This window comes from Syzygium oleosum, unplaced genomic scaffold, assembly GCF_021117445.2.
Source record: "Syzygium oleosum isolate NSW1041296 unplaced genomic scaffold, Sole_v2.1 Sole_v2.24, whole genome shotgun sequence".
Classification (NCBI taxonomy): Eukaryota; Viridiplantae; Streptophyta; class Magnoliopsida; order Myrtales; family Myrtaceae; genus Syzygium; species Syzygium oleosum.
In genome coordinates, this window is record NW_026607508.1 from 5,914,305 (window position 1) to 5,940,361 (window position 26,057).

Consider the following 26,057-nt stretch of genomic DNA (forward strand, 5'->3'; position numbering starts at 1 on the left):
GGATTGGGATATTGTGACATTTGATTGTCTTAATATATTTGCATTGCTATGGAATTTGGGTTGTGAAATTTGGAAGTTGAAACAACTTTTGGATGCGATTAAAAAGTACGAACCATAATGGGAGGTCATTGATTTCATGAAATGGTTTAACTTAGTTGTCTATGTAAAGTACTAAATGTAGTGAAAAGTTATCCATTACAAATAAAACTTGTTATTTCGTGATTCTGTTTATTTAAACGCATCTACCTACCAAAAAACCCTTTAATATTGTCGAAGCCCGCATTTGTTATGATCGGTCTTCCGAGCCGACAACGGTGTCTATCCGTAACTCAATTCACAAATTACTAAGAAATCACATTGCAGACTAAGGTCAAGAAGCATCATTTTACGATCTATTTTGCAAAACCATTTCATGCATCTACGTCGCAGTTTTCTGAGACGTTGGTAGTTCACGACATTGACCGATAAGGTTACGAACTATGTTAAGTATGAGGATAAGAAACCTTGGCATGTAATTCAAATTGCCATTTTTGGTATCCGTGGAAGAGATGGGTTTCGAGGTACCACTTCCATAGTTTCCTGGTACTCCTCTCCTTTTGCCTCACGCATTCTAAAGTTAGTCCACATGCAAATAGGAGGGAGATTCTATAATGTTTTTCTTCCTCAAAAACCTGTAGAAAGATTGAATAAAAGTGTCCAGGAACACAGTACATGTGCCGTTTCAGATGCTAGAAGTTCAAATAAACGACGCATTCATCATCATTAACTCGAGAATTTAAGGCCTTCGTGCAAAAAGATGCTGGACTTGCCGAGGCCATTTCTCTTTTCGGGGAATGGTGGGGGATTCATTGAAGGGAATACCATCGAGGCCATCATTTGCACTCTCAATGCTGCGAGAGATAGGGTGCTGAGAAGGTCGGGACATGATTCCAAGACGAAACTCGTTATCCACGAGTCAGACCAAACGAATTGCTCCATCCAGAAAGATGCCCGGAACGCGGGAATCAACCCACGGACTGGACTTCCGGGCCTTAAAGACGACGAGGTCGACCTTGTTGGGTTTGTCCCCCGACTCACTAGTGAAGGCAATCCATTCGGACATCAATGCGGGGCTAATCCCGCTGTACTTATGCACCACAGTTGGGACAACTTTGATTGCAGCGGTCCACCCGCTGGAACCTCTATGCAAAGTCGCGGGTGAGCTTGGCATGTCGGGTCCATGTTGATGCTGCGTATGCCTGTACATGCCCGGAGTACAGGAAATTCATCAATGGGGTCGAGTTTGCAGATTCATTCAGCTTCAATGCACACAAGTGGTTCTTGACCCCTCTCGATTGTTGCTGCCTCTGGCAAACGCCCTCGTGAAGTCCTTATCCACAGACCCTGAGTACCTCAAGAATGAGGCAACTCAGTCAAAACAAGTTATTGACTCCGCTGATTGGCAACTCTCTCAGCAGGGCATTGAAGCTGTGGCTTGTAGTCAGGAGCTATGGCGTGCAGAATCTGAATTTATGATTGAATTGGTTTTGTATAAAAAATGTTTTGGACTGAATTAGTAATTATCTATAAAATTTTATGTGACCACTGAGTCAAAATTATTAAGTACTTCCCAAAATATGTCAAATTATTAACCACTTCCCAAAATATGTATCCACTAGCTTCGTTGGTGGATAATCATTGTAATTTCGTGTTTAGACCACAACTACATCGGTTTTAATTAAGGCTCTGTTTGTTTCATGAAAAATGTTTTTTCAGGAAAATAGTTTCCTCATTTTCTAGCGTTTTGTTCGCTTAGAAAAATGAGTAAACGGAAAACCTATATTAAATTCAAGAAAATGATTTGTTTTTAAAAAAATCGAAAATCATTTTCCAAAATATAATTAGATATTGACGCTTGGACCTGAAACTTTACACTATGGCACAGAAACAGTTGCTATTTCATCAGGTCTAAGGAAGGAACCCCAGCGCTAGTTCCTAGGCCCTCGGCGTCCAGGACTAGGTCTTTGACGCCCAAGCCATCGAGGCTGGGCCTATGACCTTGGTGCCCGTGCCCGAGACCCCGATGTTCGTGTCTAGATCCCTTGCATCCTTGCTTGGGTCCATCGAGGCCAATCCCGAGACCTTGGTGCTCATACCCGTGCTCAGGCCCCGAGCACTCGCATTCGGGTCCATTAAGGCTGAGTCCGAAGCCCCAGTGTCCATGCCAATGCCCCAGCACCAAGGCCTGGGTCCACAGAGGCCAAGCACAGGATCCCAATGTTTGAGCTCGGATCCCCAACACTCAGACGTGGGTCCATAAAGGCCGTGCCCGAGTCCACTGAAGTTGGGCCCAAGACCTAGGTGCCCATGCCTCGATCCTCGGCACTTGGGTCGAGGTCTATTGTGGCCAGACCTAGGACTCTAGTGCCCATACCCAGTTCCCTGGCTGCCCATACCCATATTACTAACGCTCGTATAGTGTATGTCTATTTTGAAAAATCAAACTAATCTCTCATATCAAACGACGTATAATATTTTCCAGTTCATTTTTAGGTTTCAACTAGACATTACAAAATATTGTAATTATCCTGGAAAAATGACTTTTTGGAAAATATTTTTTAGAAATATCATACTTTTCGCGAAACAAACGGAGCCTAATTAAACTTACGTAAAGAATCATAATGTATGAAGGAGGGTACCCGAAGAAATGATAATCAATTCAAATAGACCTGAAAAGAGTAAATTCACGTGGTGACTGTTTATTTAGACATGCATTATAGTAAGTGGAAAATCTGCACCGAGAGATTTTCTCTCCTCTTCATGTATCCATGCAACATAATCGAGTATTTGTTTAATCCACTTCACTCTTGATAGAAAAAATAATAATTTCAAAAGCAATTCTATACCCTTCAAGCCATTTGGTGGGTGTTGGTACATGTCCATTATATTCTTTATAGAATGATATGGACTCAAAAAAGGTTCTTTTAATCACAACTTTCCCAAAACAAGCTAAAAATTCAGGTTGAATTCAAAAACCTTTTACAACAATTAAAACGGGTTAATTCAAAAAAAAAACACCAACTTTAGGTCAAGGGACAATTTTGGCCCGAACTTTTTTTTGTTCCATAAAAAAGCATCAACTTTAGGTCGAGGGACAATTATGGCCCGAACTTTTTTTTGTCCCGTAAAAAAGCACCAACTTTAGGTCGAGGGACAATTCTGGCCCGAACTTTTTTTTGTCTCGTAAAAAAGCATCAACTTTCACTTAAATCCCAAATCTGGCCCTTATTGACTTAAAACAATTGATTTTCCAACTTGACTATTCCACCTTAGCAATAAATCCATGTGACTTGCTGACTGGATTTAAAGCATTATTCATTGTCTTATTCTCTGAACCACAGCTTGAAGAATAACGGTGAAACTGTTCGTCTCCTTCACTTCACCGGCAAGTCAAAAATATCTCCAGATTGAATCTTTCTAGCCAAACTTCGTCGTTTTGTCGTAATCTAAAGCTATAGACCACCGCCCATCGATAGACGCCATGGAAGAGATTCGCCAGGCTCACCACCATAACTTTTTTTCTCAAACAAGGGTAACTTCAGACAGAAAGTCAATGGGGGGCCAAATTTGGGATTTAAATGAAAGTTGGTGCTTTTTTACGAGACAAAAAAAAGTTCGGGCCAGAATTGTCCCTCGACCTAAAGTTGGTGCTTTTTTATGGGACAAAAAAAAGTTCGGGCCAGAATTGTCCCTCGACCTAAAGTTGGTGCTTTTTTATGGAACAAAAAAAAGTTCGGGCCAGAATTGTCCCTCGACCTAAAGTTGGTGCTTTTTTTTGGAATTAACCCCAATTAAAACCAACGAAATTTGAATATATATATATATATATCTCAGCGTACATCTTTTGTTCCAAAGATTAGTGAGTGGGCCACTCATAACAATAGGCTCGGTTAGGGCCTAATTGGGTTTGGGATTAAACTTGGCATATCTAGGACTAGAAACCTCCGTTAGCAACTGTGATTCATGCACAACTCGGCATTCCTTAATGTGATTTCAGCAACTCAGCATTCCCTTGTGTGAGTTCGAGATTTTAAAGGGGCTTTATCTTGTTTTAATTATCTCTTTTGATCATCAAGAGCCTTTGATAGGTTTTAAGTGAATTTGGCCTATTCGGATATTCAATGAGATTGACTTTCGAATGGAAAAAAAAAATTTGGACAGCTCTGGATTATAACCATTTAGGGCCTTATTGTTGAGGTTGTCCCACATTGGTTGTAGAAGGGACTGGTGGTCAGTTTATAAGTGTGAGGGAAAGCCTCACCCTTTGAGTTAGCTTTTGGGGTGAGAGAAGCCTAAGACCACCCAACACTATTATCAAAGCTCATGTTGCCAACAAGTCTAGACCCAATAGTCATACGGGAGAGTTACGGGTTGTTGCGTCTTTGACATAGGCCCGATGTGTGAGGGGGAAATTGTTGAAGTTGTCCCACATCGGTTGTGGAAGAAGCTGGTGGTCAGTTTATAAGTGTGAGGAAAAACCTCACCCTTTGAGCTAACTTTTGGGGTAAGAGAGGTCAAAGACCACCCAACACTGGTACGAGAGCTCAGGTTGCCAACAAGTCTAGACCCAATAGTCACACGGGAGAGTTACGGGCTGTTGCATCTTCGACCCAGGCCCGATGTGTGATAGGGAGATTGTTAAGGTTGTCCCACATTAGTTGTAGAAGGGGTTGGTGGTCAGTTTATAAATATGAGGAAAACCCTCACCCTTTGAGCTAGCTTTAGGAGTGAGAGAGGCTCAAGACCACCCAACACTTATCTAGATTGTGATTAACTGAATTCATGTGAACCTATAAGCCCTAAACACTTGCGATTACTTGAATCGTTAGAGGTATCGACTTGAACAACTCTCTTTAATTTGATTTATATGAGTTAAGATTTCCTCGTTGATTATACATTGGGTTTTTAAATAAATTTAAATTCCCTAACGTTTATTTGCAAGAACTCTATAGGCGACCGCGGCATAAGGTAGGGGCCCGAGATAATGTTCTTGAAGGGGCGATACCCATTGAACTTTCATGCAGGGTGATCCCCTATGTGAGCCCGGTCTCTTGTGCAGTGTGCACAACCGTATCATGTGGACTATCGACTCGTCACATGGGTATCACTAGACGCTCTGTAATGGTGTTACTTTTTGTGGGTCTAATTCTTGACGAAGTACTTATGTGGACTTACTACACCTCCGAGTTAGTAAAGTTATGAACTTGTGATTGTGAACTTTGATCTGTGAATCTTTTGAAAAGTGAGCATGGATATCCACGTAATCGAAACTAAGAAATTGACTCTCTCAAACTATCAACTGTTCATTGAAAGTTTGTAACTCTCATTTGGTCGTTAGTTTCTATTTTGAGCCAACATGTTATTGATCTTTGAGGCATCGGATTTCTTGGTTTACTAATAAAGAACTATCCCTTCAAGGATCTTTTAGATATATGTTAGTCTTAACTTCAACTCGGCTTAATATTAGGAGGGATTCCCAATCCCTAAGGGGCATGATTAATTTACTGAAGGCATAAACCATTTCAAGTTGATGATTCTGAGGTTACTGGAGTCTCAAACTATACTAGGTTAAGAAGAGCAAAAGACTAAAGTCAAACCTATAAACTATAAGCTATTAAAGCATATAAAAACTAGAAGCCCTTAGAAACTAGGAGCTATTAAATGTACACTATACTCAAATTATACTAGTTTAAGAAGAGCAAAAGACTAAAGTCAAACCTATAAACCATAAGCTATTAAAGCACATAGAAACTAGAAGCACTTAGAAACTAGGAGCTATTAAATATACACTATTACAATGATTGTGGCCATCCCAAAGTGTCTTGATTCAAGCTTCAATGCATGGGAATGACAAAATCTTTATGACAAAGTCAAAGATGAGGCCCTTCACTTATCGATAAGACTCTTCACTTGCTTATCAATGCTAAGCTTATCGATGAGAGTGTTGTCAAGCTCGAATGTGTGGTTAACCTTCTTGTTTGAATGAGTTCGTCTTGAATATGGGCTGCATCACTATAAGCCCTAAACACTTGTGATTACTTGAATCATCAGGCGTATCGACTTGAACAACTTTCTTTAATTTGACTTATATGAGTTGAGATTTCCTTGTTGTTTATACATTGGGGAATTTGAGTTTTTAGTTCCCCAATGTTTATGTGCAAGAACTCTATAGACGACCGAGACATGAGGTTGGGGCCCGAGATAATGTTCTTGAAGGGGCAACACCTATTGAACTTTCATGCAGGAATCATAGTCCCCCATGTGAGCCCCGTTTCTTGTGCACAACCGTATTATGTGGACTATCGACTTGTCACATGGGTATCACCAGACGCTCTGCAGCGGTGTTACTTTTTATGGGTCTAATTCTTGGCCAAGTACTTATGGGGGCTTACTACACCTCCGAGTTAGTAAAGTTATGAACTTGTGATTGTGAACTTTGATCGGTGAATCTTTTGAAAAGTGAGCATGGATATCCACATAATTGAAACTAAGAAATTGACGATCTCATACTTTCAACTGTTCATTGAAAGTTTGTAACTCTCATTTGGTCATTGGTTTCTATATTGAACTAACATGTTCTTGATCTTTGAGGCATCGGATTTCTTTGTATACTAATAAAGAACTATCCCTTCAAGGATCTTTTAGATATATGTTGGGGATTAGATACAATAATATTGAATTTTGACTTCAACTCGGCTTAATATTAGGAGGGATTCCCAATCCCTAAGGGGTAATGATTAATTTACTGAATGAATCATTCACACTATCGTTTCTTTTGGCATAAACCATTTCAAGTTGATGATTCTTAGGTGGCAATTACCGGAGTCTCAAACTATACTGGGTTACGAGATTCTTATGGATATTATTATAGTGGCTTGTCTTTCCAATTGGAAGCGGAAATCGAAGTTGAAACAATGGGCGGAGTTCAAATAGATTTTGAGTCCTATTAGGCTCAAGTGGATCTTTCGTAGATTCTTCTTTGGGACATAAAGCTTTTGGTAGTTGCTTATTTAATTTTTCTCTTAATGTTTGACATGTTTGCTACTACCAAGGATTTCTCTGAGTAAAGTTGTTAGGGGTTGTTTTGACTGGGATATGATTTACAAATCATTTCTATTCCATTTCTTATTTTTGTTGGAAAAATTACCAAAAAAGTCATAAATTTATTGCAATTGTGTCAATTCAATCATAAGCCTTTTTTATTTTATAAATCAGTCCTAAACTTTTTTCATTTTGGTCAACTAAGTACATCCAGCCAATTTTGGCTAGCCGGGAATAACGTGGACACCGGCCGGCCTCGCCCGTCGCTGGCGAGGCCATGGCCACCTTCGCCCGTGTCACCAAGGCCTCGCTACACTTGCAGCTGGCAAGGTTGCCTCGCACGCAACCCCCAAGCCGCCTCGCAGGTAGCCCCTAGGCCTAGCGAGGTTGGCCTTGCTCGCGACCGCGCCTTGCAATTTGGGCGTGAGCCTTGAGGGCCGCGTACGAGGCGGCCTCGCCATTGCCTTGGTTGAAAGGGCGAAGTTGGCCTTGCTGCGGCGAGCAAGGCCATAGCAAGGCTAGCCTCGCCCAATTCGGCTGGCCACTTTGGGGGAACAAAAAAAAAAAAGAAATGAAGGAAGAAAAGAAAAATGAAAAAGAAAACGAATAAATAAATAAATAACTTGAAATAAAATATTATTTGAAATTGTCCACGTCCGTGTCCGTTGGTATTCACGTCAGCGATGGCCGGCTAAAATTGGCCGGATAGACTGAATTGATACAAATACAAAAAGTTTATGACTGAATTGGCAAAAAAGGTTGAGAATCAAATTGACATAATTGTAATAGGTTTATGACTTTTTTTGGTAATTTTCCCTATTTTTGTCTTCTGCTGTAATTTCTTAGGATATTCCATTATGAAAAAAAAAAGTTAGCCTCATGTTTGCTTAAGAATAGATGGTCTTTACAAATTTAATCGCATCGAATTTTGAGTGCATCACATTACAAGGTCTATGTGTTACCCGAGCTTTATATCGATATAGACACACACAGCAATTGCACCTGGAAGATTGCTTGCTATGTTTAAACATTTACTTATACTTGCTTCCCTGGGTTTGGTGTAGCAAATTTCGGATTCGGGTCGTTACACTTTATGTTTTGTGGTGTTTCGGGTTATGTTTTGGTAGGCGTGATGAGTTATGTTCGGAAAAGAAAATGGCAAAATTGTGAATGGGTGCATGAGGGTGCAAATTTGCATTAAAAAATAGAGGTAGGTATGCCAGTGAAGTAAAAATTCAGATACGTTTTTCTAGGGAAAAGCCTCAAAAAAGCCATAAACATTTTGCATTGGTGCCAATTTAGTCCTAAATCTTTTTTTTGTGCCAATTCAGTTCTAAACCTTTTGAATTTGTGCCAATTTAGTCATAAACCTTTTTTTGATGACAATTCAGTCTTAAACCTTTTGTATTGGTGCCAATTCAGTCCTAAACATTTTGTTTTTATACCATTTTAGTCATTCCGGCCAATTTTGGCGAGATTTTGTTGACGTGGATGTCCATCGGCCACCGGCGTTGACATGGACAACTTTTAATAATATTTTAATATTTTCTAAATTTTTATTTATTTATTTATTTTTCTCTTTTTTTTCCTCCCCTCCCTCCTTCCTCTGACCGGTCGCCGGGTTCAGAGGCCGGCCAGGTCGCCTCGCCGGCCACTGGCGAGGCTCGCCCTCGCCGGATGGCCGCGAGGGCGGCCTCGCGCTGGGTGGGCGAGGCTCGAGCCTCCCCAGTAGCTGGGGCGAGGCCCAACCTCGCCAGATTCGGCGAGGTCGGGCCTCGCCTGACGAGGCCTCTGGCCAGTCGTCAGTCCGGCAACTGGCCGGAGAAAGGAGGGAGGGGAGAGGAAAAAATAGAAATAAATAAAAATTCAAAAAAATATTAAAATATTATTAAAAGTTTTTCATGTTAGTGCCGGTGACTGACCGCCGGTCGGCCGGCGTCTACGTCAGTAAAATCCGGCCAAAATTGACCCGAAGTACTTAATTGGCACAAAGACAAAAGATTTAGGACTGAATTGACACTACTGCAAAAAGTTTAAGATTGAATTGATACCAAAAAAAGGTTTATGATTAAATTGGCACCAATGCCAAATATTTAGGACTAAATTGGCACCAAAAAAAGGTTTATGACTAAATTGACATAAATACTAAAGGTTTATGACTTCTTTGACACTTTTCCCCGTTTTTCTATTTTCTTCATCGGTACATATGGACCAACTTGCCGGTATGTGACATAGAAGGTGCACGATATTTATGAATCTAAATGGTCTGTGCAGTATGATCATCTTTCTGAGGCATTCTTCCCGTCAAGTTGCTCTCTTGGAGGTGGACATCACTTTTCTGATGACGCCCACTCCTCCTTGCTGTCTTCTGATCTGCATTACTTTTGTTAGAGACGGCTCCTCGCTGTCTTCTGATCTGCATTACTTTTGTTGAAGACGTCTCCTTGCTGTCTTCTGATCTGCATTAGTTTCATATATCCTTGATTCTCCATATTTCTTTTAAGGGTTAATACAACGAAAAACCCTAAACCGGTGCACCTGTGATAATTTTATTTCAAACTAATTTTTTGACCACAAAAAACCCCAAATTGGTACGCCTGTGATAAATTTACCTTTAGTTTGTTTCCGTTAAATTTTATTGTCAAATTGCTTTGTTAACTGACACGCGACAGTTGACTGATGTGCCAATTTTATGTTTTACTATCCGTTTGTCATAGGTGTACTAGTTTGTGATTTTTTGTGATATTAATCTAATTTAATGGAAACTAACGGAGGGTAAATTTGTCACAAATGTACCGGTTTGGGGTTTTTAGTGATTAAAATATTAATTTAGGATAAATTTGTCATAGTTGTACTAGTTTAGAGTTTTTTGTGATCAAAAAATTAGTTTGGGGTAAGTACCAATTTAGGATTTTTCATGGTATTAACCCTTCTTTTAATTATTCTTGTCTCACGATTTTGCATGCATATATCTCTCTTACTGTGAACATGCCCTATTGATTGTGCATGCATCTTGTAAAATCTATAAATACCCCCAACTCTAAAAAGTATCATCTCAAACCTAGCTAAAATAAAAGCATTGGCAAAGACCCCTTTCATCGCGTTCCCATCTCCAGCCTGCAACTGCAACTACATTTGGGAAGCCTTCAATGTGATTGCGGGCACCTGCTCGATAATGCCATTGGCAATGAGATCGCGATGAACCCTCTCGATCTTGGAGAGTTCAGGCGTCAAGGACACATGGTCATCGACTTCCTAGCTGATTACTACAAGAACAATGAGAAATACCCAGTTCTAAGCCAAGTTGAGCCCGGGTATCTTTCCAAATGCCTCCCGAGTTCTGCCCCACAGCATGAAGAACCCCTGGAGGCCATACTTGACGATGTGCACCGGTACATAGTCCCGGGCTTGACTCATTGGCAGAGCCCGAATTTCTTCGCCTACTTCCAGACCAACACTAGCACTGCAGCAATCCTCGGTGAGATGCTTTGTGCGGGCTTCAGCGTGGCAGGATTTAACTGGGTCTTGTCCCCCGCTGCAACTGAGGTTGAGAGCCTAGTCATGGACTGGCTCAGGAAGAAGTTGGACTTGCCGACGCCATTCCTCTTCTCAGGGAATGGTGGGGGAGTCATTGAAGGGAATACCACCGAGGCCATCATTTGCACTCTCACTGCTGCGAGAGATAGGGTCCTGAGGAGGTCGGGACATGATTCCATTGCAAAGCTTGTTGTCTACGGGTCAGACCAAACGCATTGCTCGTTCCAGAAAGCTGCCCGGGCCGTGGGAATAGACCCGCGGAACATCCGGGCCGTAAAGACGATGAAGTCGACCTTGTTCGGTTTGTCCCCGGACTTGCTAAGGAAGGCAATCCGTTCGGACATAGACGCGGGGCTAATTCCTTTGTACTTATGCGCCTCGGCCGAGACAACTTCAATCACAGCTGTTGACCTGCTATCGCCTTTATGCGAAGTGGCGAGCGAGTTCGGCATGTGGGTTCATGTCGATGCCGCGTACGCAGGATCACCGTGTTTATGCCCAGAGTACAGGAAATTCCTGAATGGGGTCGAGTTTGCAGATTCATTCAGCTTCAATACCCACAAGTAGCTCTTGACCTCTCTAGATTGCTGCTGCCTCTGGGTAAAAGACCCAAATGCCCTCGTCAAGTCCTTATCGACAGTCCCCGAGTACCTCAAGAACGAGGCAACTGAGTCAAAACAAGTTGTTGACTACAAAGATTGGCAACTTTCTCTCAGCAGGAGGTTCAGGGCCTTGAAGTTGTGGCTTGTACTCAGGAGCTATGGCGTGCAGAATCTGAGGAGTCACATAAGGAACGATTGCAGATTGGCCAACCTCTTCGAGGAGCACGTGGAGGAGGATGGTCGATTTGAAGTCGTTTTCCCGAGAAATTTTGCCTTCGTTTGTTTCAGGATTGGTCCGTCGGTAATCGCCGGCATGGCAAATGGCCATGCACTAAAAATCGAACATGGTGAAGCATGGAAATTAAACGAGGTAAACAAACTCAATGCACAGTTGCTTCGCTCCATTAATGCTTCACGTCGGGTCTTCGTGACTCATGCCGTGGTTGGAGGAGTTTATGTCTTACGGTTCGCCGGCGGGGCGACTTTGGTGAGAGAGAGGCACGTGATCATTGCTTGGAATGTGGTGCAAGAACATGCGAATTCTCTCTTGAGCATGTCGAGGTGCAACGCTCCTCGTGATTGATCCACTGCAACGCCCAAAATAAGCTGCACAATCCTTTACAAGTGTGTCGCTCAAAACTTTAGGCAACACTTCTCAAGGGATTATGCTGCCGTCGAGAAGTGTGGCCTTTCCAAGATGTCATGGTCGGCAACTAAATGAATAAATTGCTTTGTATTGTTGTCGAGGATGAAAAGTCCAAGAAAATGTAAGTTGGTTAAGATGAGCTTTAAGCGCGTTTGTTGTTGGCAAGTTAGATTGTCACACATAATTATCCAATGGACCGATCTTGATAAGACACCATTGTAATATTATTTCATTAAAGCATGCAAGTGTGTTAACTACTATCTAAAAAGTTGGACATGCATTGATCACTAAAACAGCATGGGTGGCATTTCTCACTTTCTTTCGCCACTTTTCATCATTATAATAAGCAACACTTTAACAAATTTTAGTGTGGCGTGGTATCGTCCATTGCGAAAAGTTTGTGGCCTTCAATCAACTGGAGAGGGAACAACTAAGCACGACTTACCACGATGCCTTTCCTTTTTCTGTTTTTTAATCTAATCTTACAATTATTAATTTGTATCTAAAAACAGAAAGACACAGGGCACTTAGCATTAACAAATTAAGGATTTGAGTTTTTTTCGAAACAATTTTAGTCATATGTTCTTCTTTTCTTTTATTACAGGCTATAAAACAATATTTTTGGCCACTTGCCAAAAATCAATATAGATATAAATAACGCTTTCAAAAAAATGTTGTCTAAAGTCATAATAAAACGCTTCAAACGGAGACATCGGCCGTTGATACATTTTTCCTGTGCAGAGTTTAGATGTCGTCTTTTTCTTATTACATTTTTCTTTATATATTCTTCCAACATTTAAGTTTAGTTTTATTTATCTCACACGTATTTAGATAATCATATTGCATAAACAAATATATCAACAAGTAAAAAAAAAAATCATGTCGATGCGATTAGGTGTTTTCTCCCATTTCATGATAAGATTAGTTTAATTTATATCGCAGCTTTGACCATATAGATTAGGAGATTGTCATTTATTAGACTAGTGAACGTTAATTTGTATGCATAGCTCACGGGGTTCATGTCATACCATTATAACAACAAGGCCTTGGATTAACTTGGTCCAATATGGCTTGGGCTATTTATTTTTTTTTTTGTGTGTGTTTTCTTTATCTATTTTTATTATTGATTGTTTCATTTATTGTTTGAGCTCTTAAGCATGGCAATATATAATTACATGTTTACGAATAGAGCTAGAAAAAGATTACATGAAATAACATTCTATTAAAAAAGAAAAGGTACTAGTAGTAGGCGTTAGGCAAAACTAAAAGTCACCAAACTGGATATGTTTTGTTTGCAGAAGTAAGGTGTGGGAGCACACCTTACTGAGCTCCTGACTGGCCTAGAATGTGTTAGTGGCAACTAAAATTTAAACTCGATATATAATGAATGAAAAATCAAGTGGCAGTTGGTAGGATTGAGAGAGTTCGTGCTAAGTGTAATCGCTACCTCGCAAGAGGATTATATGGGCTCCCTTAGCAATATGTTAAACTCTCTCAAAATTCGCCTAAGGAGGATTGCGACAACTGACAAGACACCGTGAGGAATACCGTATGGAAACGGAGGATCCATGGCTTGTTTGAAAAATTAGCCATTGGAGTGCCACCATAGGATTCAGGTACTAACGGTCTAGATAGATTCGGTTTGACTGATTTAAGGATGGCACAATATTTTAATTGTTATCTCTATTAGTAGGTTGTTATCATGAGTTGCGCTCATTCATGAAAATTGAAAGCCCTTCGCTAGGTTGGAGATGATTAATTCTTGGACATACACCCAACCAATGGGAGAATTAAGATTTAAACCTTTTGCATTTATGCCAATTCATTCATAAACCTTTTAATTGTGCTAATTGAGTCTTAAACTTCATCACGTTTTGCCAATTGAGTCCATCTAATTAATTTTGGCCGGAAATCACCAACGTGGACGCCGACTGTCTTACATTACACGGCCTGTGCTGACGTGGATATTTTTTAATAATATTTTTAATTATTTTAAATAATTTTTTGAATTTTTATTTTTTTTTCTTTACTCCCTCACCGGCCAAAGGGAGGGTGCGCAACCCCTCGCCTAGATCTAGCGTGGGCTACGGCGCCTTCACCTGCCCCGGGCAAAGGCGTCGTGGCCCTCGCCAGGCACTAGATCCGACAAGGGGACCCTTACCCACCCTTGTCGGCCCTCGCCAATCTTTAGCCAAAATTAGCCGGATGAATTCAATTGGCAAAACATAAAAAAAGGTTTATTTGGGAAGCCATTAGCAATAGACTTCAGGCCTGTTAAAGTCCTTTGGATTCCTATTACAATAATGCTTGAACATTAAATTTCATTAAAGATAATCAACTCACAAGCTCACCTCAAACCTCAATCAACAAGTCCATTTGATATTTGTGCAAACAAAGGGAGATTTCAGCCGTAATTTGTTCCTATGGGTTTAATGAAGAGAAGCGGTCCAAGATGGAATTTCTAGAAGTTGGAGAATAATGATTGATTCGACTCGGTCAATGAAAGATGTTTGTTTCCTAGTTTAAGCAGGTTTCCTAATTTGAGTATGTTCCTATTTTCAGTAAATTTTCTAATTTGAGAAGGTTTTTAGTTTGAGTAGGTTTCCTAAGAGTGGTTGTCTAATTTAATGCTTCCCAGCAAGTCTATAGATAGTAGACGCATTATCAATTGTAAGAATTCAGATTAAGTTGATTGTACATGAGGGTTCTTCTCAGCCATTTTTATTTATTAGAATTCTCTATTTTATTTTTTATAAGAAGGAAGGATGAATTAGGCTTTTTAAAGAAGATACTACCCTGATGGCATTCCTACATATACTTGAGGCTGCGAAGGTAAAAAAGGTTAAAAAAGATGGTCATATTTGTCCCAACGACAATGGCGGTGCGTTCTTTTGTCCCTCTCGAAAGTTTGGACTATAATTATCTAGATGCATTTTATTGGCAAAGCCCGTTCTATCAATCAAATCTTGTTTGAATGATCTCTTCCTTATCACTATCGTATAAACAATCTACATTGCCTCTTGTCCCATCGTCATTGATGACAATCTATATTCACCAAGCTATGGCCGATCAACCTCCACGACCACGTCCTCCGTGTTTCTGACGAGGATAAAAATACTTGGTGCTCATCTTTTATTCGAGACCCAACTTCAAACTAAGTCTAATTCACGAATTATTATTGTATCTCATGATTATTGTGCTATATAGAGCCCACAAGGTGTAAGGCCTAAAGGAGGATGGCCAATTTTAAAGCGAAAATGATACAAATGGTCTCTAAATTTTGGCCTAATGAGCGATGTGGTCTATGAACTTTTAATTTATTCAATGTGAATTCTGAACTTTAACCCAGTGTTCAATGTTGTCCCTAAACTTTTAATTTTGTTCTATATGAATATGTTCAATATGGTCGTTGAACTTGAATTAATGAAAGGACAATATTGAACTTTTTCAATATTGTTCATAGACTAAATTGAATATGTACTAAAAGTTTAGGGACCACATTGAACAAATTAAAAGTTCAAGGATCACATTGCACATTAGACTAAAGTTTAAGGATCATATTGAACAAATTGAAAGTTCAAGGACCACATTGCACATTTGGCTAAAGTTTATGGACTATTTGTGTTATTCTCTCAATAAACAAGTGGTGGACTACAAAGATTGGCAACTTTCTCGCAGCTGGAGGTTCAGGGCATTGAAGTTGTGGGGTTGTGCTAAGAAGCCATGGAGAACACTACCTGAGAAATCACATAAGGAACCACTGTGGATTGGCAAAGTCTTTCGGGGAGCTCGTGGAGGAAGATGGCCGATTTGAAATTGCTTTCCCAATATACTTCGCAATGATCTGTTTCAGGATTCGTCGTTCTGCAGTAATCCATGACATGACAAATGGTCATGCACTCGAAAATGGACACGGTGAAGTGTGGAAAGCAGAAGAGGTGAACAGGATTGATGCACTGTTGCTTCAAGCTATTAATGCTTCAGGTTGGGCCTTCGTGACTCATGCAGTGGTCGGAGGCGTCTATGCGATGTGTCGGGGGTGCGCTGGCTAGAGAGAGGCACGTAGTCATGGTGTGGAAGGTGCTGCAAGAACATGCAAACTCTGTGCTAGCGTCGGTGAAGCATGCGAAGGTATGAGAAATATTGTTTAGATCCCATTATTCCATTTTGTCTGTGTGATGTTTGCGTCTCTTTTTAGCATTGTAACCTAGTCATTTATCCTTGGCAGGGGAAAATATAATCCACTATCGCTGTTATTAAAGAAATGTTGAGGCATTCTTATGAAAACAAAGATATTTTGAAGACCTAAACAAAACATTTCGGTTCTAAATTTAAACCTATTAACTCTAAGACTAAGCAACAACTATGTGAAAGAACAAAACATTTGTAACACCAAATATCAAACAAGAAATAGAAAGAAATATAATCCCCTCAAGTTTCACTAAAAAGAAAAAGTCATAAGTCTTATGAATGACCAACATAATGAACCTAGAACATATTCAGAGAAAAAATGTTCTAGCCAAATACGATAAGTATCAATTTGATTGGGACAGAAAAGAGCGTGAACAGTTCTGTTGTATATTAATCAATCAAAAACTCAATTATGGAATGTATATTGCCAGGTCGAGCATCATTTCATCAATATAACCCTGCTGGTACTACAGAAGCTATGTACCGAGTTTATTTCAGATTTGCTGCAGTGTTTCTTTACCACAACTTGTTAAATGAGTAAAAAGGGAGATAAGATAAAGCTAACTGCAACTTGCTTTTTGTGCATCAAACTTAGTTCATCAAGTGAGGATCATATTAGTTTTGTTGAATTGGTAAGACTTGTCCAAATGATGATTCTGAAATTTACCAATACTCCTTACAAGAACAAGCCCCACCCCTAAAATGATGAAATCGACTACGATCCCTCACAACAATCTCCCTATCGTAAATCTTCGAAACCAGTTTGATTGCCAAATGACAATCTGCACATATCCTCAAATTCTTCACAACCCTAATAGGAGTACCTGGTCCAGTGTTGATGAGCATGAATGCCACTGCAATCTTCTCGCTGTGATAAGACAAAGCATTCTCCTTTTCCTCCTCCTCTATATCTGCGAACACGTTTACAGTGTGAGGGACGTAACCTTCCAATTTTAACAACTTTGTGATCTCTGCTAGCTTCAAATATATTGCCTCACTCTGAGGATGAGATTTATCGCCCATAGTAAATTCATGAACGTTATTGCCCAACTCAACAAGGCTATGCCCAGGAGCTTTCCTAACTCCTTCATTTGACATTTCCTTCCTCACTTTTTGCACATCCGACCAACGACGCTCCAAAGCATAAAGGTTTGAGAGCAGCACATAGTCCCCACTATGTTTAGGCTCTAACTGCAAGATTTCGGCTCTTGCGGCCTCTGCCAAAGCCAAATGCCCGTGTATTGTGCATGCCGCCAATAAGATCCTCCAAATTACTGCATTGGGTCGCAACTCCATATCCCATATGAATTTGCGTGCTCGCTCCACCAAACCTGCCCGACCCAATAAATCAACCATGCAACCATAGTGTTCAATCCGAGGCACAATACGGAACTCCTCTTTCATCCGACAGAAGTATTCAAAACCCTTGTCAACCAACCCACAGTGGCTACAAGCATACAAAACTCCGACAAAAGTAATCTCTGTCGGAACCAATCCCTCTCTTTCCACTTCACTGAAAAGCTCAAGTGCTTCTTTACCAAATCCATTAACTGCCAACCCAACAATTAAACATGTCCATGATACCACATTCTTCTCACACATCTCGTTGAACAACCTCTGGGCCTCTCTTATGCTGCCACACTTTGCATAGAGGTCCAAAAGGGTGTTATTAACATGCAAATTCTTAGTCAGACCTACCTTTGTCATATACACATGTATTCTCCGGCCCAATGCCAAAGCCCCAAGCTCAGCACAAGCAGTGATCAAGCCAACCATGGTAAAACCATCCGGCTCAATGAACTCCAGCTCCATATCTCTGAAAAGTGTCAAAGCCTCATTAGGTCTCCCATTTAGCGCAAACCCTTTAATCACAGTATTCCAAGCCACAAGATCTCTTTCAGGCATTAATACAAACATCCTGTGCGCGCTCTCCGAATCACCACACGAAGCATACATATGAACCAAAGTGTTCTGGACATAGATCAACGACTCGAACCCATCTTTTATGCAATGAGAATGTACCTGCACGCCTTCCTTCACGTCCGTTGACTTAGCAATGGCTTTCAGAAGAAACGGGTAAGTGTGCGTGTCTGGTTGGACACCAGACGCGCGCATCCTGCGGTACAACTGGGTCGCCGGCCTCGGATCCTCGCTCTCAGCGAAGCCTCTGATCATGGTGTTCCAAGCGAAGATACTTGGGCACCGAATTTGATCAAACACCTGGTGGGCATAGCCCATGGGCCCAGAGGCGCACACGATCTTCAGGACGAGGTGCTTCCCGAGGTCTGGGTCGGCGAGCGGAGCACCCTGTCGGAGGCAGAACGCGTGTATCTGCTTCACCTCGCGTAGGGAGGAGGCGCGGGACTGAAACAGCGCGATGCATTGGTCCGTGATGGAAGGCTTGGGAGTCTCCGGACACGGCGGCGAGGTGGTCGTCGAGGAACAGTGGGGCCTGGTTGGTGGGTGGGAACGTGCCGCTGGCGATGAAGAGAATGCAGAAGAGAAGAGGCTCGAGGACGAGGGACGCTTAGAGAGCATGAGATCATGCTCGTCGCATCGGCGACGACCGAGCAAGTTGCTACTGTACGCTCTTTAGTTTCTGTCTGAGCTCTCGTCGATGACTTGCCAAAGGCCCGTGGCATGCACGGGATCTTCCGTTTTGTTGCAAGCTCTTTATCATGGGAAATTCTTGCCCGAATGCATGACCGATCCATCACAACCGATGGTTATGTGCAACTCCATATAAGTTTTCACGGCCCATGATTAATAATTAGGGATAGTTATAAAAATGGTCCATGAACTTTGACTTAATGTATAATGTTGTCCATGAACTTTGAATTTGTTCAATATGGTCCCTAAACTATATCGTCTTTAAATTTTTAATTTGTTCAATGTGGTCCCTGAATTTTTGGTATATTTTCAATCTAATCCCTTAACTAAATGAAAATGTTCAATGTTGTCTTTGAACTTGAATTAATAGAATTGGACAATATTGACCATTTTCATATAGCTCAGGAACTAGATTGAACATGTACTAAAAGTTCATAGGCCACATCAAACAAATTAACAGTTGAGGGACAATATTGCACATTTGGTTAAAGTTTAGAGAATACGTTGAAAAAATTAAAAGTTTATGAATAATATTGCACATTATGTCAAAGTTCAGGACCATTTGAGACATTTTCCTCGGAGGTTATGACAAAAGCGATTCACTGAATCCAAATATACATTTCTTGCTAAATTTCTCATAAAATAAATGATTGTTATATTTCTGTCATTCCAAAGTTTCCATGACATCTTGAGTGCATTCCAAGATTATTTTAAAATTTATTTTGTAGAACATAATATGGTAACTCTAGATTTATGTGTAATTTTAAATGAATATCCTATATCTATATATATTAAAGTAAATAGGCGAGCAATATTGTTTGGGTGATGTGGCTTAGTACGCTATTTTTTTCATGTTTTTTTTTTTTTATATTTTGGTTGAGAGCTCGTAGGTGAGTTCTTTTTATAGTTTCAGTCTAGTCTTTTCTTTTTGATATGAGAGATAGTGAGTGATTTTTGAAGCTTTTTTCTTTTGTCAATTTCGATCAAAAGTTGATTCTAACAAACATTCTTCAAGACTAATGTATCCTTGAATGTCTTTGCACCCAAATGCTCAAATAATTGGTCGTGATTTGTTTTCAACATAATTTGAAAAACATAATTGTGTGGCACTCTCATTTCTTATTTGGATAAATTCATGTATGACATCTTAGAATTGATTTAATTTAACCAAAAACGACAGTATATACGTGATATATGATTATAATACAAAAAAAATGATTCTTTTAAATCGATGTAAAGTTTTGTCATTCAAAAATAAAAGAAAAACATTTCACGGGAAATTTTATTTTTTGGATAGGAAGTTCGAAATTAAAGGTTTGATAAATCATTCATTATTCTGAAAGAAAAGGAATTACTCCCTTACTACGAGCATCGTGGTCAATCAAGTAACGACAAATTTAATCCTTATCTACGCTTATAGTCAATGAATCTATTGTAGATTAAAGATGTGGACTCTTCTGGATATATCTAATCTTACCTAGTAAAATATTAGAATTATCTTTGATAATTTGAATGACGGGAGTTCATGAAACGCCATTGCTCTCCAATACTCATATCTTAAAAATCCCTAAAAAAAACAGTTGATAAGGAAAAATTCAATCAATTGTATACCTAATTCTCTCAATTGTGAAATGATACAAGTGATGAAGATGTGTTCAAGTGGTCCAAGCATATCCATTTACAATTGCTTTATTTTGGTTGATTTTCAAATTATTTCAGAGTGATATTGTATTGAGTAAAATAACTAATGCTGAGCTTAACAAGAAAAAACAATATGGTCCTTCATTGTTTATCCATTATATAAACATATATTCACACGTGTTTATATATATATATCTATATATTACGTGCATTATAGAGATGTTAGAATTTATTATTTTATTTGTTGTCTCTTGCCATGTCCAGTTAGGTTCGGTCTGGTTTTGGGCAGCTCCCGTAAGAACCGGTCTAACTCCTAGTTCCAAAGTTTAGGGAACCGACATTATTTGGTCCGGTTCATGATTCTAAGGTGGAACTACACCAAACCGGTATTGTTCAACACTTTAATTTTTCTCTTTTTTAACAAACACCCCCGAATATGCTATAATAACCCACAAACTATATGAAACTCCCATCAGTCGATGTGGATCTTACAATTGGGCTCTATTTTGTCTTAAAAGATATGTCTTCTTCCTTACCAATCTATTTTGATTTTCTTGTTTCTTTCTATTTTGGTATTTGGCTCGTCATTTATTAGCTATCGAATTTATAAGCTTTTTTGTTCAAATCGGTGATTTTGTCAAACAGTTGGGTGAGAAATGTTAATGTGGCATTCCATCAATGCTAACTAGGCTAAATTTCAACATAGAATAGAAAAGAAGAAATTACAAACCAAAGGATCACCCATCCTGTGGAAAAAATATTCACTAGTATCATACTGCCACGTCATTGTCTTACGTGGTGTATCTGTTCCATTAAAAAAGTAACACATGTCAAGTGCGCTGTAAAAAAAAATGAAAACTTGGAAGTTTTCATATGCGTGCGCTCTCTTTCTCTTTTCCTTTCAACGTCTTCTCCCCCACCTCTCTCTTTCTTTATTTCAAAATTTCAGGCCTCACGCTTCACACCTCCCCTCTCTCCGTCTCGCAAAATCTAAGGATCATCTCTGGATGACCATCGCCGAACGCGCCGCTAGTAAACGACGGAGGCTTGGTGGAGCAGAGTCGGGGTGGGAGGGCTGATGGCACGAGCTTCCCTTTGAAGAAAAGGTCGTCGGAGAGAGAGACAGACGCGAGTCGTGGTTTTAGCCGAATGACCCAGAAGAGAGGTGAAGTCGAACTCCCTGTCGACGTCGTCGCCATCCTTGACGCCTCGGCTGGCCCTTGCCAAGACCCAGACCCAACCTGCTTTACACCTTCAGGGCTGGCTACTTGCCCCTTTAGGACCCGTCGCCCAACTGGAGCAAGTAGCCAGCCGAGCTTCGAAAACGAGCTTCCAAAACAGTTGCGCTGTCACCAACTCATTTCTCACTTTGAAGATAGAGATTTGATCAGCTGAGAGAGAGAGAGAGAGAGAGAGAGAGAGAGAGAGAGAGAGAGAGAGAGAGAGAGAGAGAGAGAGCTAGGGTCTTCCGCACCTCCTCCTCCTTCGTCGGCCCAAACACGGGTCCCCTCGTCGCCTGGGACCCCGATAAGCCCGCCTTCGATCATCCTTCGAATTCCGCCGTTCTCGCGAAAGTGTCCGTCTGTTTGAACACTCCTTGTCAATTTCGAGAGTCGATCGTTCTCTCGAGTCGAGCCCTTCATTTGTAGGGTGGCAAGGTTGATGTTTCTTCATCTTCCTCGCCTGTGTTGATTCCAGTGAAATGCCGGACGGAAGGAAAATGTGATGCGATGTGACGTGACGTGACGTGACGTAATAGTGTCAGATTGGGAGAAAATTTGCTCGCGACGGAGCTCTTGAGTGTGTGAAAAACCTAATTTGTTGAGCGCTGAAGCTGCTTGCTTTTAATCCGGTTGGCTAATTCTCACTGCCTTTGGCTTGGTGGTTTTGTGTTGAGTCTTGTGGAACTGTGCTTGTAGACGGGGGATGGGAAAAGTTATTCAAGAAGTCGGCTAAGGTGGCGGTGCATTGGGATTTGCCATTATTCTAACTATGTATTGTTCTGTCAATGCATCGCGAAAGGATTTCAACTAAATTTACACTACCTTGAAGGCTGCTTGATGTAAAAGAAAAAAAAAAGAAATTATGTGAATATACAGATTGTAGATTGTCTCGAAGTGAGGTATTTGTAATAGAAAGTAAATCTTCATCTTGTTTCGATTATCTTTTAAGCAAGCAAGTGGAATTTAATTCATTTTCACTTGTCTGTGTAAAAGCAACTCGTTCCATAATACTTTGGGCCACTAGGAGTCTGCATTTCCATAGATGTATGAAGGTGGAGAAATTATCAATACATAGTAATTATCCATACAGTGGCATTCTTGTGCTTGATTTAGGGAGTACCGAACAATACTGGATGAGGCTGGATGCTGCTAAAGTCATTGCTCAAGTTTTGTTCACAGCTTTTTATATATAGAGTACTATTTAGTGGCATGTCCCTGCTTTTAATTTGCCTCTTGTAGTGATTAGTTTGCGCATTCCGATATGTCATTTGCAGTTATCATGGTGGATATGGTGCAATAGTGGTTTGACTATATGCAATTCTAGAGTAAATCACGACGACAACTGCCTTCATCATACTGATATTATACTAACTCATATATTGTTTGTGGATTTGTATGAACAAATCCTACGACAACCCCTCCTTTTGTAACTCTTACACAAAATCAGTTCTTCTTGGTGAGGCAAAATTCTGTGTTGATCCTATAACACTGGAAAAACAATTGGTGCATCATTTCAAACTTTAGGATGAATAAGTGTACAACGGCATTTCAGGGGGTGTTATTATTAATTCCTTCTGTAGTTGTGTAAAAGTACTGATCTTCTTACTCTTGAATCTAATCCTTTTTTTAGATTTTTTTAATTCCTTAGTTTGACATATGACTTGTTCCGATGAAGTTGGTTTGGGAAGGTCTTCGGCTTGGAGGAGAGCTTGCAGTTGGGAGCTGGAGCAGGTATTCACTCATGCTTTAACTGATATTATAAGAAATTAGCCTTTCTTTGGCAATATCATTTCTAGGCTATTTGTATGACTTTGTGATTGAATTCAACACTTTGTAGATGTGTTTTCTCCCATTTGAAAGACTATTGGGGAAGCAATATAACTTCTATGTTTCTTTACAAAAGATATTTACCTTCGTCGTAGATGTGAAATGCTGAGTACAAGAAACTGAGACAGCACATGTGCTCATGACTGTAAATATTAGTCCTTTATTGCTCAAGACCATGGAATTATATATTTGCCTCTGATACTGTATCAGGGATGTTGCTAAGAAGAAAGTCTTGCTTGGGATACGTGGCGGACATTACGCGACTTGGCATATGTACGTTGTCCAATAAGATGTCTTTTAACTTTTTAATCCTCCTTAATGCTACAAGTCTTTTCGTGTGGTTGATATCCATGAATATGCTACCTGTTCTGATTAGAGATATGTACATAAGAAAGATAAGATCTTTTCAAGTTGGAACATCCCAGTCCTCATTTTTGGAAATGCCAAATCTGCTAGCAGCAGTGTTCTGTGTGTTTTCTTTGGTAATTAATTCAATATCTTGATACAGACTGCTTCATGAAAGTAACGTCTGTGCAAGTTGCTCAATCATCAAGTCGTGGATAGTTTGCTGAAATTTTCTAAATGTTTTGCTAACAAGTCGTTTGGTTCATTGATCTCATATTGATTCCTACCCTGAAATTGGCTTCCGGATCTATGTCCTATTAGGCTCGAGTCAGTCATCTTCGCTTCTCATCATCATGCTTGAAGCTTTACGTCAATTCTTGCTAGCATCATACAAACTAATGACATGTTGGTCATTTCAATTCTTTTTTTTAGCGCAAAAAGAAGGGTCTTTGAGTTTGTCTGATAACTTGCCTGTCACTTTCTTTTTAGGTTAGGTTGCATTATAGTAGTGTGCTTGATATGTTTTTCCACCTTGAAGCATTTTCATGAGCATTTTGTTTCATAACAGAGGCTTGTGTGGTGTACCTTCTTCGCCTGTCCTCTATTTTGTATAAAATGATGGCTTGTCCATTGGTGGTAAACTTGCCATAGCCATATCGTGTCTTGTTGTGTTCCATGTTCTGCTTTTGGTGGTATACATATGCTGCATAAGAAGGGGAGGCATGATTATGACTTTGCACTGCCCTTATCTCTAAGGGTTGGTTTAGATAGAACATTTGCTTGTTCAATTTGCAGTAGGAACATAAATTAAAAGAAATCACCACACCGAATCCTGAGCACAACCAAGTAAGTATTCTTGTCCTATTATATTATTACTCCTTTTTGTCACATTATGTCATTAACACATTTTTTTTCTACAATTTATACACAGCACTCTCGGTGGTAGTCATGGTGTACTAAGAGTACCCTACAAGGGTCGACAGGGTGATTTTTATGTCATGGTGTGCTGCTATTTCTTTTTTGGTTTGCAACATCAGACATTTTCTCTTCTCTTCTTTTAAGTTGTAAATGTCTGTTTTGCGGTAGATGTTGATTTGAAGAAGTGGAAGCATATTCCAATCCCCCGTAGCTAAATTGACTTGTTCTCAGGATAAATGGGTATGACTTCATCTTTTTAGAATTAAATTTGTTTCCGCTTTATCTTTCTTCTCTAAATAATTAGATATTTTTTTAAATTGTGGAGGCTCCAAAAGATAATATCATAGTGCATAATGTTGATGAAGAATTTGAATTTAGAATTGGCATGTTGTTTGCTAATGAGGACGAAGCTTATAATACATACTACGCATATGCAATTTGCAAGAGATTTGGAGTGCGAAAAGGACAAAAAGCAAGTAATAGCAAAGGAATATTGCAACGATGCAAATTTGTTTGTAATTGTGAAGGACAGTCTCCACCAATCCCACCTCATGAACAAAGAGATGTTATAGGACAATGAAGAGAACTGGATGTCAAGCTTGCATTAAATTCGTAATTGAAGATGGAGTTTGGGTAGTTTCCAAGTTTGAGGATGTCCATAATCATCCCTTCATTGAAGACAAACAAAAACATCTTATACGATCATATCGACGCATCGCGGATACTAGTAAGGGTATATTGACTTCCATGGCAGGGGCTGGTATAAGGGCTATGAAAGCATATACCTACCTTAGTGGTGAAGCGGGGGGACCGGAAAATGTTGGCTTCACATTACGTGATTGTCAAAATTTCTTACAATCCAAAAGAAGGAACTTGATTAGTGCGGGGGATTGTCAAAGTCTTATTAACCATTTTAATTCCTTACAATCAAATGGAAGCAATTTTTCTTATACATTTCAATTGGATAAGGAAAAGAGACTGACCAATTTCCTTTGGTCCGATGGTGTATCCAAGTTGGACTATGAAAGTTTTGGAGATGTGTTGGTATTTGATACCACTTACCGTATAAATAAGTACAATATGATATGTGCACCATTTGTTGGCTTGAATCATCATTGGAAAAATGTGATATTTGGTTGTGCTTTTCTGTCAAATGAAACTATTGGTTCTTTTGTTTGGGCATTTCGATCTTTTTTAGAGGTGATGGGTAATAAAGCACCCAAGACTATTTTCACCGATCAAGATCATGCCATGGCAAATGCTATTAGAACTGTTTTTCCGAATTTTGATCATCGCTCATGTGTATGGCATATTGCGAAAAATGCTATGCATCATATTACACATCTTCTTGGAAAGACGGGTATTTGTGATAAATATTGGCAAAAGCTTCTATATGATTCTGAATCTGAACTAGAAATGGAGAACATTTGGAAAGCA

At 39.9% G+C, this 26,057-nt stretch overlaps 1 protein-coding gene and 2 pseudogenes across 1 annotated transcript; 2 read left to right on the top strand and 1 right to left on the bottom strand.

Moving 5' to 3' along the window:
* Positions 1–796: 796 nt before the first annotated feature.
* Positions 797–1,515, top strand: LOC130134850 (tyrosine/DOPA decarboxylase 5-like; annotated as a pseudogene).
* An 8,730-nt stretch (positions 1,516–10,245) lies between these two features.
* On the top strand, positions 10,246–12,076 carry LOC115684165 (phenylacetaldehyde synthase-like; annotated as a pseudogene).
* Positions 12,077–16,647: 4,571 nt separating this feature from the next.
* On the bottom strand, positions 16,648–18,757 carry LOC130134671 (pentatricopeptide repeat-containing protein At4g21065-like). The gene has a single exon (XM_056302678.1). The coding sequence runs from the start codon at positions 18,592–18,594 to the stop codon at positions 16,720–16,722; it is 1,875 nt and encodes a 624-aa protein (XP_056158653.1). The 5' UTR covers positions 18,595–18,757; the 3' UTR covers positions 16,648–16,719.
* Positions 18,758–26,057: the final 7,300 nt, after the last annotated feature.